The 12,557-nt window shown below is 45.5% G+C and overlaps 1 protein-coding gene across 1 annotated transcript in view; it reads left to right on the top strand.

Moving 5' to 3' along the window:
* Nucleotides 1-12,557, top strand: part of LOXHD1 (lipoxygenase homology PLAT domains 1) — a 197,999-nt gene that overhangs the window by 91,347 nt on the left and 94,095 nt on the right. The window contains exons 15-20 of the mRNA XM_053407585.1: nt 1,799-1,875; nt 2,220-2,416; nt 4,540-4,732; nt 6,223-6,383; nt 8,663-8,966; nt 10,741-10,892. Of these exons, the coding sequence (XP_053263560.1) occupies nt 1,799-1,875; nt 2,220-2,416; nt 4,540-4,732; nt 6,223-6,383; nt 8,663-8,966; nt 10,741-10,892 (1,084 nt within the window). The remainder of the gene's footprint in view (nt 1-1,798; nt 1,876-2,219; nt 2,417-4,539; nt 4,733-6,222; nt 6,384-8,662; nt 8,967-10,740; nt 10,893-12,557) is intronic.

Below are 12,557 nucleotides of genomic sequence, written 5' to 3'. Positions count from 1 at the left end.
AAGGGGAAATTTGGTTCCTTCGTTTTGCATGCTACCCATTCTGCTGTGGTGCTTTGCCAGGGTCTCATAGCTATTTTGCATTTTTTTTAAAAATTGAATATACAATCACCAAATGCATGCAATGCATCTGCTGCCAGGCTGCACCAGTTCAGACTGCAAATTGTGTATGTGTGTGTGTGTCAGAGAGAAAGTGAGTGTGAGGGTGGCCCTATGACGAGACCAAGTGAGGCAGCTGCCTCAGGCAGCAAATCCTGATGTGGGGGGGGGGGGAGTGGCCAGAGCTGTGAGTCCCACATGGCTTGTCCTGTGCCCCTTACACCAGCCCGCTGCCCTTTGATGAAAACTTCAATTTAAAAAATGGGGAAGAATAGACAATGAGTAGCCCACTTTTTTTGTAGATGACTACACGGGTGGTGCTGTGGGTTAAACCACAGAGCCTAGGACTTGCTGATCAGAAGGTCAGCGGTTCAAATCCCCACAACGGGATGAGCTCCCATTGCTCGGTCCCTGCTCCTGCCCACCTAGCAGTTCAAAAACACATCAAAGTGCAAGTAGATAAATAGGTACCGCTCCAGCAGGAAGGTAAACGGCGTTTCCGTGCACTGCTCTGGTTCACCAGAAGCGGCTTAGTCATGCTGGCCACATGACCCAGAAGCTGCACACCTGCTCCCTCGGCCAACAAAGTGAGATGAGTGCTGCAACCCCAGAGTCGGTCACGACTGGGCCTAATGGTCAGGGGTCCCTTTACCTTTAACTTTACTACCTGGAATGTAACATGTCAGAGGTTAGGATAAAACAGAAATTATACATATTCTTAGTACCCTTTGGGGTCATTTTTTCCCAAACTCCCCAAACAAAGAAGGTTTCAATCTTGCTGATGATGTTTAAGGCGTTAACTGCCAGAAATTAACACCTTTCCCTAGCTCTTGTTCCCTGCCGCCTCCTTAAGCATCTCAAATCCACAACTGAGAAATGGAATAAAGATGACAGATATACCGTATTTTTCGCCCCATAGGACACACCGGCCCATAGGATGCACCAAGTTTTTTGGGGGGAAAATAAATAAAAAATATATATTTCCCCCCCAGGCGCTTGTGGGGCTGGCAGCGGGGAGAAGGGCTCTTCTCCCCGCCGCCCGCCTGCAGACCAGGTCCGCGGACAGCGGGAAGACGCGCTGCGCCTCCCCACTGTCTCCGGAGCTTGCGGGGCTGGCGGCGGGGAGAAGCACGCGTCTCCCCGCCGTCAGCCTCCAAACCACATCGGGAGACAGCGGGATGGCGGCGTTCCGCCTCCCCGCTGTCCCCCGACCTTGTGGGGCTGGCGCTGCGGCTCTCCTGAAGCCTGGAGAGTGAGAGGGGTCGGTGCACACCAACCCCTCTCGCTCTGCAGGCTTCAGTGAAAGCCTGCACTCGCCCCATAGGACGCACACACATTTCCCCTTCATTTTTGGAGGGGAAAAAGTGCGTCCTATAGGGCGAAAAATACGGTATACATTTACCTTGCAAGGTGATATGCTCTTCTTCATTAGAGGTCTTCAAACAGAAGCTGCATGGCCACCTGTCAGGGATTCTTTCACTTGGGGGTCCCTTCCAACCCTACAATTCTGTGAATTATTGGATATTGTTTCTTCTTTGCCAGGTGTCTTGTAATCTGTTTCTTTATTCCAGATTGCCATAAAAAGGTCTCTAGGCACACAGGTTTGTTTCTCAGTGTATACACTGTATCTTCCTGGATTTTAATAAACCTCCTGATGCTTGGCTGGTAATAGCAGGTAACTTAACTTTTATTTGCTGACCAGATGGCTTGACAAGAATGAGGATGATGGCATGATTATTCGAGAGTTAGTTCCAGCTGGGAGATCATCTATTCTGGAAAGTGAGTTTGCAAATGGATTTCATGTCTGGCTGTTCAGTTTTTACTTCATTGGGACGGGGGTAGATATAAAGCATTCTTTTAACTTGTGTCTTTACACTTGCTAAGATCTTCTCATTCTTTCTGGCCAAGTCCTTTGAATATCTATTTTTTCTTTCCTCCATCAAGCATAGGAATGGGTGACACTGACCATTTCAGTTGGTCCTGAAAGAGTCTGAAGTATCATACATGAATTCCTAGCTTCTGTCCTTTCCCTTCCTGTTCTTTTTTGATCACCAGTGATGAGGGATGAGTTTTTGCCATACGTTGTCAGGTCTCATACCTAGCACATGCTAATATTTCTGTAGATATCGGTTACCACATCAGCATAAAAACAGGGGACGTCCCTGGAGCCAGCTCAGATTCAAAGGTTTTGATCAAGCTCTACGGTGAAAAAGCAGACACGAAAAAGGAGACACTTTTGGTGTCTGATAATGACTTAGAGGACTACTTTGAACGAGGACGGATTGATATCTTCACTCTTGACACAATGGACATCGGGGAGGTAAGAACGAACTACAAACATGGCTTTGAGCCAGAAAGGACTGGTTTAATTGTTAGGGTCACAATGGCTTTAAAAATGGAGTGTGGTTGCCTAGCAGTTTATCATGCTTTATGGCATCACATGCTTTCTAAACTGAAACCCACAGTTAAGAAATAGCTTTTTTAGACTCAAAGAAAACATCAGAAATAGCACGCAAGGACTCCAGAGCTCGTTATCAGACTCCATGTTGAGGAAAACAGTGGGTCGAGGCAGGAGAACAGGAAAAATTGGAGCATGGTGTTTTGAACCCACTTAGGGGGCAAACCTATGGAAAGATCCACTGGGATAAGCATCTTTGTTGTTGTTGTTTAGTTGTTTAGTCGTGTCCGACTCTTCATGACCCCATGGACCAGAGCATGCCAGGCACTCCTGTCTTCCACTGCCTCCCGCAGTTTGGTCAAACTCATGCTGGTAGCTTCGAGAACACTGTCCAACCATCTCGTCCTCTGTCTTCCCCTTCTCCTTGTGCCCTCCATCTTTCCCAACATCAGGGTCTTTTCCAGGGAGTCTTCTCTTCTCATGAGGTGGCCAAAGTACTGGAGCCTCAGCTTCAGGATCTGTCCTTCCAGTGAGCACTCAGGGCTGATTTCCTTCAGAATGGATAGGTTTGATCTTCTTGCAGTCCATGGGACTCTCAAGAGTCTCCTCCGGCACCATAATTCAAAAGCATCAATTTCAATAAGCATCGTAGGATGTAGCAGATCACTGGCCCAACCAGCTGATTCCTGTCTCAGCCAGGTTCAGCTGGCATTAAGTCCCCCATTCCAGCTTGGCCAAATATAACTCCATCTTGCTCAGCTCAGCTCAGCCTCAGCTGGCTGCGCCAAAGCCAAGGTAAGTCCCCCCAAAGGTCATGGTGGAGGCATGGCAGAAAGAGGACCCAAATGGGTGAACTTAGTGTGGACCCTAAGCCACAGTTCTGTGATGCAACCCAGCACCCCAGCATAAAATGCTATTTTAGGAGGATATCTCAATCAGTAGAGCACGAGACTCTTAAACTTGGGGTCGTGGGTTCGAGCCCCCCATGGAGCAAAAGATTCCTGCATTTGCAGGGGGTGGACTAGATGTCCCTTGTGGTCCCTTTCAACTCTACAATTCTACGATTCCATGACTTGTTCTCTCTCTGTCATGCTTAGGTGGAGCAGCAGCCGGCTGCTGAAGGGGCTTTGGAACTGGTGCAATTTTACACTAGCTTAACTTACATTGGCTTGCTTTACACCACCTTCTTGTGCACAGGACTCCTCACTACCTCTGCTGTCTGTAGGAGTCTTAATATGATGTGCTGTCGGTGTTGCGCAGGCTCAGATCATTTAGCCTCTGCTCAACAGGCTTCAGTCATTTTGAGAGCTGCTGGGATCATAATGATAATAATAATAATAATAATAATAATAATAATAATAATAATAATAATACAGTCATACCTCAGGTTGAATATGCTTCAGGTTGAGCGTTTTCAGGTTACGCTCCGCGGCGACCCAGAAGTAACAGAACACGTTACTTCCGGGTTTCACCGGAGACTTACCCTGGCTTTGGCTAAGCCAGCTGAGACTGAGCTGAGTGGTGCATGCCCAGACACTCAAAATGACATCACGCGCATGCACGGAAGCGGTGAATCGCGACCCGCGCATGCGCAGAGGCGCAGACGTGCGTTGCGTTCACTTCCGGATGTGAACGGGGCTCTGGAACGGATTCTGTTTGCATCCAGAGGTACCACTGTAATACTAATACTAATACTAATACTAATGCTAACAACAACAACAACGACAACAACAACAACAACTGATCTCCAGGGTTTTTTGTGTGTCCAATGTTACTCATACTCAGAGCAGAACCATTAAAATCAATGGGCATGCCTAACATAGCTCCATTAACTGCAATGGGTCTACGTTGTATGGAACTTAGTTGGGTGCAACTCATCAAATCTAGACGTTGTATCTGTCTGCCTGCTATAGCGCTGAGCAGAATCCAGAAGTCCCCTTTGAGACAGAGAGCAAAGACAATTGAGGTAGTTGAGAATTGAGCAAAGCTAGAGCAATAGGCATTTCCATGACACACTCAAACTCTTTCTGTCCTGCCTCCCAAAGATCAAGCGGATTTCCATCGGGCACGACAATGTAGGACTCCGGGCTGGCTGGCACCTTGGCAGTGTTGAGATTTCAATTCCTGTCCATGGCAAGCAGTACAACTTCCCTTGCAACCGGTGGCTGGACAAAACCGAAGCCGATGGAAAGGTAGAGATTGAAGTCTACCCCAGCGAAATCGTCCCAATTGAGAAACGTAAGGACTGGTGGCACCTTTCTAGTGATTATGACTGATAGCATTTTCTGGGAGTGAAAGAAAGGGAGGGTTGTCCTTTGCAATGTTGGAAGATTTAGGGCAGATACAAGAAAGCACTTCTTCACATAGTAAATCATTTCCCCCCCCCATAAGAATATTTTACTCCTTTCCATATTGAAAATTACATTTGTTACTCAACCGTTATAGTCAAATTCAACAAAGCTAGTGATTTCCAGCTCACCCAATGTCTATGTTTATACAGTTGCACCTTGGAAGTCGAATGGAGTCTGTTCACCAAGTCCGTTCGACTCCCAAAACATTCGAAAACCAAAGCACAGCTTCTGATTGGTGGCAGGAAGCTCCTGCAGCCAATCAGAAGCTGCGGAAGCCCCATCGGACATTCGGCTTCCAAAAATAGTTTGCAAACCAAAACACTCACTTCTGGGTGTGCTGCGTTCGGGAGCCAAAACGTTCGAGAACTAAGCTGTTTTAAAACCAAGGTACGACTGTATTCCAAATTGCATACAATTGCATTTTAAGGTTCTGTATTATCTAATTTCATCCTCTAAAATCTTTTTTTAAAAAATAATTTTTATTAATTTTAACATATAAATTATAACACATACCACAGAACCTCACCACTTATATAATCTTTTTTTTTTTTTGGACTTCCATCAGCACCTCTGATGATCCACCGTTTTAACCACTTCTTATGCATTTCTTAAATCCATATTGCCTTTAATTATCTTAACTAACCATCCTCCCCTTTATCCATTTTTGCAATAGTTCCAATAGTTTACCTCACAAAACTTGCAAACCTACAAACGTAGTCTGATCATCACAATTACTTTTCAAATAGTCTGTAAATTTACACCAGTCTTCTGTGAATTTCTGGTCCTGCAGATTTCGAATCCTTCCTGTTAGTTTATCTAGTTCTGCATAGTCCATTAATTTCATCCTTCATTCTTCTTTCGTCGGTAATTCTTCTTGCCAATAATATTCTTGCTGCTGTCGTTGCATATAAAAACAGCTTACATTCTTTTCTGTTTATATCACTTCCTACAATGCCCAGTAAGAATGCTTCTGGTTTCTTTATAAATGTATATTTCAACATTTTTTCCATCTCATTATATATCATTTCCCAGAAGCTTTTTACTTTTTTACATTCCCACCACATGTGATAAAATGTTCCTTCTTTTTCTTTACATTCCCAATATTTATTGCTAATTTTATACATTTTAGCTAATTTAACGGGTGTAATATACCATCTATACATCATTTTCACCACATTTTCTTTTAAGGCATTGCATGTGGTAAACTTTAAACCTTCTTTCCATATTTTTTCCCAATCACTCAGCTGTATATTATACTCAAAATCTTTAGCCAAATGAATCATAACTGACTTTACCTCTAAAATCTATTGGGGGGGTGGAGAGAGAACAGCCTTAATTCCCACAATAACCTCTCCTCCCCGTCTTCTTCAAACATAGTGATAAATTACGAGGTGTGTGTAGTGACTGGCGATGTAAGGAATGCGGGAACCAATGCCAACGTCTTCATGCAGATTTATGGTGAGCTGGGCAAGACAGAGGTCCTGATTCTGAGAAACCGGTCAAACAACTACGAGAGAGGAGCGACAGAAACCTTCAAGGTAGGGCTGAGCCACAGAAGGGGCTCTAACTAGATTTCTCTGGGGTGAGTGCTTTCCCTCTCCACCAGCAAAAGTGTGGCAGATCTAGATATCACATCTTTTTGCCAGGCTTGATGTTAGACGAGCCTTCTTCAGTTTTAGCTTCTCCGAGGTCACGCCTGCACAATGTGTTATGAAGTTCAAAATGTGCCTTGTGGACGTGATCACAGAGAAACGGAAAATAAGAACCTTTAACTCTCAGCCCTGAGAGCTGTGAAAGAGATTCTCTCCTGGTCAGAAATTGAAATTGAAATACTTTATTGTCACTTGTACAACTTGTATACAGTGAGATTCCACGAGCACCCCCTACTCAGCTCTCTTAGTCTTAATTCCCCTTGTTTACTGACGCACACCCACCAAACCCCAAAGTCAGTTGCCCTGTTGTTATCTTTTCATTCAACAGCCTAACAGCCCAGGATAGAAGCTATTCTTTACCCTGTTGGTGCGACTAATCATGCTTCTGTATCTTCTGCCTGAGAGCAGGAGATCAAGAAAGTGCCGGCCAGGGTGTGAATCACCCCTGAGAATTTCCCTCACTCTCCTGAGGCATCGTTCTTCCGCAATGTCATCCAGTGGATTCACGGGACAGCCCATAATATCTTGTGCTGTATTCACCACCATCCGTAGGCACTTCCTATCAGTTGATGTCAAACCAGTGTACCACACCGTGATGCAGTATGAAAGGACACTTTCTATCGTGGACCGGTAGAAGGAGATCATCAAATGTTGATTGACATCATTCTTCCACAATAATCTGAGGAGAATGAGTCTCTGTTGGGCTTTCTTAACCACCTGAGTTGTATTTAGTTTCCAAGTAAGGTCTTCACTATGGGACGCGGGTGGCGCTGTGGGTAAAACCTCAGCGCCTAGGATTTGCTGATCGCATGGTCGGCGGTTCGAATCCCCGCGGCGGGGTGCGCTCCCATCGTTCGGTCCCAGCGCCTGCCAACCTAGCAGTTCGAAAGCACCCCCGGGTGCAAGTAGATAAATAGGGACTGCTTACCAGCGGGAAGGTAAACGGCGTTCCGTGTGCTGCGCTGGCTCGCCAGATGCAGCTTGCCGCGCTGGCCACGTGACCCGGAAGTTTCTGCAGACAGCGCTGGCTCCCGGCCTCTAGAGTGAGATGAGCGCACAACCCTAGAGTCTGGCAAGACTGGCCCGTACGGGCAGGGGTACCTTTACCTTTAAGATCTTCACTGAGATAAACTCCTAGGAATGTAAAGGAAGAGACTTTCTCCACACAGCCCTCCCTGATGTACAGCGGAGCTAGTTCTCCTCTCTTCCTCTGAAAGTCCAACACCATCTCCTTTGTCTTGCTGATATTAAGGTGCAAGTTGTTCCCTAGGCACCATGTAGATATTTTTTATTTAGAAGCAGAATGTCTGAGGGCTTGCTCCTTGCCTTGCTTGGCAGAGCCAAACTAAACCATGGAAAATAAGTAGCTTGTGGCAGAGGTGTGGAACTGGATCTGGGCAACAGACCCAGAAATTACCTTCCTGACCCCTAGCAGCCCACATTGGACAGGTTGGTGGAGCCACCTGCCTGTCAATCATCTGATGTCACAATTACTCTCCGGTTGTGACTCCTGTATTGTAGTGGGTTGGACTAGATGACCCTGGGAACCCCTTCCAAATCTATGATTCTATTACCTTTTTTGCCCACGGGGGTCTTCAGAAACCCCATCCCAGTTCATTATGATTTAATTTGGAAATATTAGTAACTCTCCCCAGTACCCTACCTCTTCTCCCAACTTCCTCATTGGGCTTTTGGACCATTCATTATTTCATTCTATATTTGGAGCTCTATTTGGTCATTTTAAAAAAAAGATTTACATATCTATGACTTGCCTGTGGGTTAGTTAAAGATTATAATTTCTTGTTGCATGTTCTTTTGTCTTTTGCTTTGTTGCGTAAACTGCAAAATCATTAAATGAAAGCTATTAGAATATAAAGAAAAGAAAAGAAACCCGCTTCAAAAAACTGTCTTTGCAAGCACTGCCTATCATTTCTTTTCTATTTTATTTATTCCTCCTGCATGTTTGTTATTTATGTTCAGTAGTCTTGTCTTTAACAAAATTAGTACAATTTCAAAAGCACCCTTCTGTCCATCGATCTGAAATATAGAGATCATAATATCTAACAGAGTTGTCGTAAGGATGACAGAGAGCATGTACAAAGCGCTTTCAACACCTTAAAATGCTGTCAAAACGCTCAGAGTTTATTTTACTAACCATCTTAAAGGTAGAAGCTGCGGACGTTGGCAAAGTCTACAAGATCCGAATTGGCCACGACGGGAGTGGCATTGGGGACGGCTGGTTCTTGGAAACTGTCACGGTTAAGAAGATGCCAACAAGGGAGGAAAAGAAAAAGAAGAAGAAGAAGAAGAAGAAGAAGTCTCCTGAAGAAGCGGAGGAAGAGGAGGAGCCTCAGGAGATAGATATTATGGAGGTTTATCAGTTTGAAGCCCACCGATGGCTGGCCAGGGATGAAGAGGACAAGGAGCTGGTGGTGGAACTGATACCAGAGGATGGAGAGGAAATTGAAGGTAAACTGGGGTCACTGGAAGGTAAACTGGGATCGAAGGGCCATAGCTCAGTTGCAGGGATGGAAAAGATCCATAACTGAAAGATCCTGGAGAGCCGCTGCATGCCAGTACCAACAATTCTGTGCTAAACGAATATAAGGCAGTTTCCTTTGTTGGTGTGCATGATTCCTAGTGCATTTCCTTGTATCCAGCTTTAGCGGGTATGGACCTTGTGTGAGCAGGGTGGCCAATAAATGGAGATCCATGCAGACACGAGTCCAGGGTTCTCCAACTTTCTGATAGTTTGAAGGGACTTTAGTCAGAGCTCCTTCCAGTTCAGGAAATAGCACTGCTGATTCCCCCATCTTTTCCTCTGCAATGCAAAAGCAGTCTGGGGAGGGAGACTTGGGCAAGGTGATTGGGGAGGAGACTTGGACAAGGGCAGCGTGGTGTAGTGGTTAGGTATTGGACTAGGACCAGGGAGACCAAATCAGCACTGGGCACCAAAGCTCACTGGGTGACCTTGGGCCTGTCCCCACCTCTCAGTATTTCAAAGGGTCGTTGTGGGGATTAAAAGAGGAGGAGGACATTGTATGCTACCTTGATGTATATTTTGCTCTAGCAGGCTTATTTTGGTCAGATTCAAGTATGTACACTTCCTGGTGTTGAGTTGGAATCTCCTTTCTTGTAACTTGAAGCCATTGGTTTGAGTCCTACCCTCCAGAGCAGGAGAAAACAAGCTTGCTCCATCTTCCATAGATACAATCAAGTAACACTTCTAGAGTTAACCCTAAATACATTACTTCTGGTAAATGAGCCACGATAGCTACTGGAGGGCCAGGAAAATTTGTATCCTGGGCGTTTGAGACTTGTGCATCCCTGTACTATCTGGCGTAATGATCTCTGGAAGGCAAGCAAGTCCCAATAAGAAGTAATGACTCTCTGGTAGTTTTATGTACGTTTATTTACAAAAAGACACATTCAGAGCACTGCTTCTCACCTGCTCGCATTGATGATAGTTGGCCAGTCTGGATTTTCACCCCTCCCACAGCAGCCAAACTCCCGTCTTTCCCCTCTTGCCCTTCCGTTGCCATCTGATCTTATTCAGTCTCCTAGAATGGGGACTGAGAGGCTGGCCTTCACCCTCCCCACTGTCATTTGACAGTCTCAGACCTCTGCTTATCTGCTGGTTGCGTAGCAGCGCTCTGGCTGCCTTCCAACTCTTCCTCTTCTTGAGAACTAACAGAGTCTTCCCCAGGAAGGGGGGTTGAACTGTCCTTTCTCAACTCTGTCAACCAGCTCTCATCTGCAGAGTCAGTTCCTCATTCACTTAATTCAATTTCTGAGTCTCACTCTTCCCCTGCGCTCTGGGGGGCCACTTTCTTGACACCTGAGACCAAAGGGCCACATTGGTTGTCAGATGTGAATCCCCCCCCAGCTCTCGTACTCTACTAAAACAAACACAATACTTGGTAAGTGTGGGTACCCTATGATGAGAAGAGTCCTGAACTCCCTCCTGGAGGAATTCCCTGTTTAGGGAAGTTTTTAATGTTTAATGCTGTATTGTGTTTTTAATATTTGGTTGGGAGCCGCCTAGAGTGGCTGGGGAAACCCAGCCAGATGGGCGGGGTATACATAATAAATTATTATTATTATTATTATTATTATTATTATTATTGACTCACCAGAACCCTTCAGTGAATAACAGAGGCTAAGCCTAAGCAAAACATGTTTACAGAAGGGAAAACGAGTCCTCTCAGAATCTGAATACAGATTTATGGCTTCCTTCCCCCAGCAAACTTGTATGAAGTCAATGTCATCACTGGGGGCGTGTGGGGCGCTGGAACGGATGCTAACGTTTACCTGAGCATCTATGGTGAAAGAGGAGACACCGGAGAGAGACACTTGAAGCGCTCAGATCACCTCAACAAATTTGAGAAGAACCAGGTAAGAACCTGAGAACTCGGTGCCTAGATGTGGGCCACACGGCCAGCTAATCCGGCATTCTGAAAAGAGCCAAGAGATAAACATGACATTCTGCTCTTCTCCATCACAGCACATCACCAAACAACAGACCTGGAGTAATATTTCAGATTTACAGCTACTACAGATTTGTTCCCAATGAGAACTTTCTGTTGGGATACTGCCAGGGAGACAAAGGCCATCAAGCCCCAACGCCATCTCCGGATGATCCATCGATCTCTTGTAAAAACGCAGTATCAGTCAATTAGCGACATGAGCCCCAGAAATAGCTTGCCACATTCCAGAGCTCTTGCACGCTCTATCAGCAGAGTTCGTACAATGAAAGCTGCACTCAGGAGAGCATTATTTACAACTTTATTCAGCGTTGGTCAGAACAAAGAAAAAACATGACTTCCTGTCTGCGTGTCCAGACACAGAGAGAAGAAAAGCTATTCACAAACAGAAACTTCCTGTGAACAGGAAATACGCAGACTCTGTGACTCACAAAGCCTGGTCCCTTTTAAGGTGGAACGGAAATATCCTAACACTTTCTTCCCCATACAAATAGCAGCTTTTAGGGAGCAGTTTGCCTCCCTAAGGATCTCAGCAGGAAAGAAATGAGTTAAGCTCCTCCATCCCTTCCTCCTGCAACCCTGATAATTATCAGCTCCCTCCATCAGCTGCTATTTGTATTTTTTAAAATCATGCATGATAAATGCACCGGACAGTGCGGGACGGTGCATGTAACATTGCATCCAGTTTATCTGTTGGGCACTTGCAACAGACCATTAAACAAGCAGAGTTGGGGGCAACAGTTTGACTGCAGATGTGAACCTGCCTTAAACTGAGAGGTTTGTAAAAAAAGAAAAAGGCTTTTATAAGACTGATTAATATTCTACAGCCTTTTAAATGTGTTTGTGGGAGGGGGGTGTTATTGTTTTGTTTTAACAATTTCTTTGGTTTTCTCCCTGGTATTTTTATCCTGTGAACTGCCCTGAAATCTTGTAATGAAGGATGGTATCTAAATTAATAATAATAATAATAATAATAATAATAATAATACATGTCCTGGGGCGCGGGTGGGTTAAACCACAGAGCCTAGGACTTGCCGATCAGAAGGTCGGTGGTTCGAATCCCTGCAACGGGGTGAGCTCCCGTTGCTCGGTCCCTGTTCCTGCCAACCTAGCAGTTCGAAAGCACGTCAAAGTGCAAGTAGAGAAATAGGTACCGCTCCGGCGGGAAGGTAAACGGCGTTTCCGTGCGCTGCTCTGGTTCGCCAGAAGCGGCTTAGTCATGCTGGCCACATGACCCAGAAGCTGTACGCCGGCTCCCTCGGCCAATAAAACGAGATGAGCGCCACAACCCCAGAGTCGGTCACGACTGGACCTAATGGTCAGGGGTCCCTTTACCTTTACCTTACATACATACAGACAGACATACTCACTCTGAATAGGCACTAGGAAAACCTAATGCCTTATATCAGGCACATCCAACTCTCTAGTGACTGCGATTTACTCCCACTATAATAAAACTGGCAGTGATCTACCCATTGTCTTTGCCCATAGTTGTTGAAAGAGAGAGGAGAGAGTCCAGAGTTGTTGAGGTGTTTTTCTTTTGGGGGGGGAGACCAGAGCTGTTAAGCTCCCCCCC

This window comes from Podarcis raffonei, chromosome 11 (assembly GCF_027172205.1).
Source record: "Podarcis raffonei isolate rPodRaf1 chromosome 11, rPodRaf1.pri, whole genome shotgun sequence".
Lineage (NCBI taxonomy): Eukaryota > Metazoa > Chordata > Lepidosauria > Squamata > Lacertidae > Podarcis > Podarcis raffonei.
This window is presented reverse-complemented; position numbering and strand designations above follow the sequence as displayed.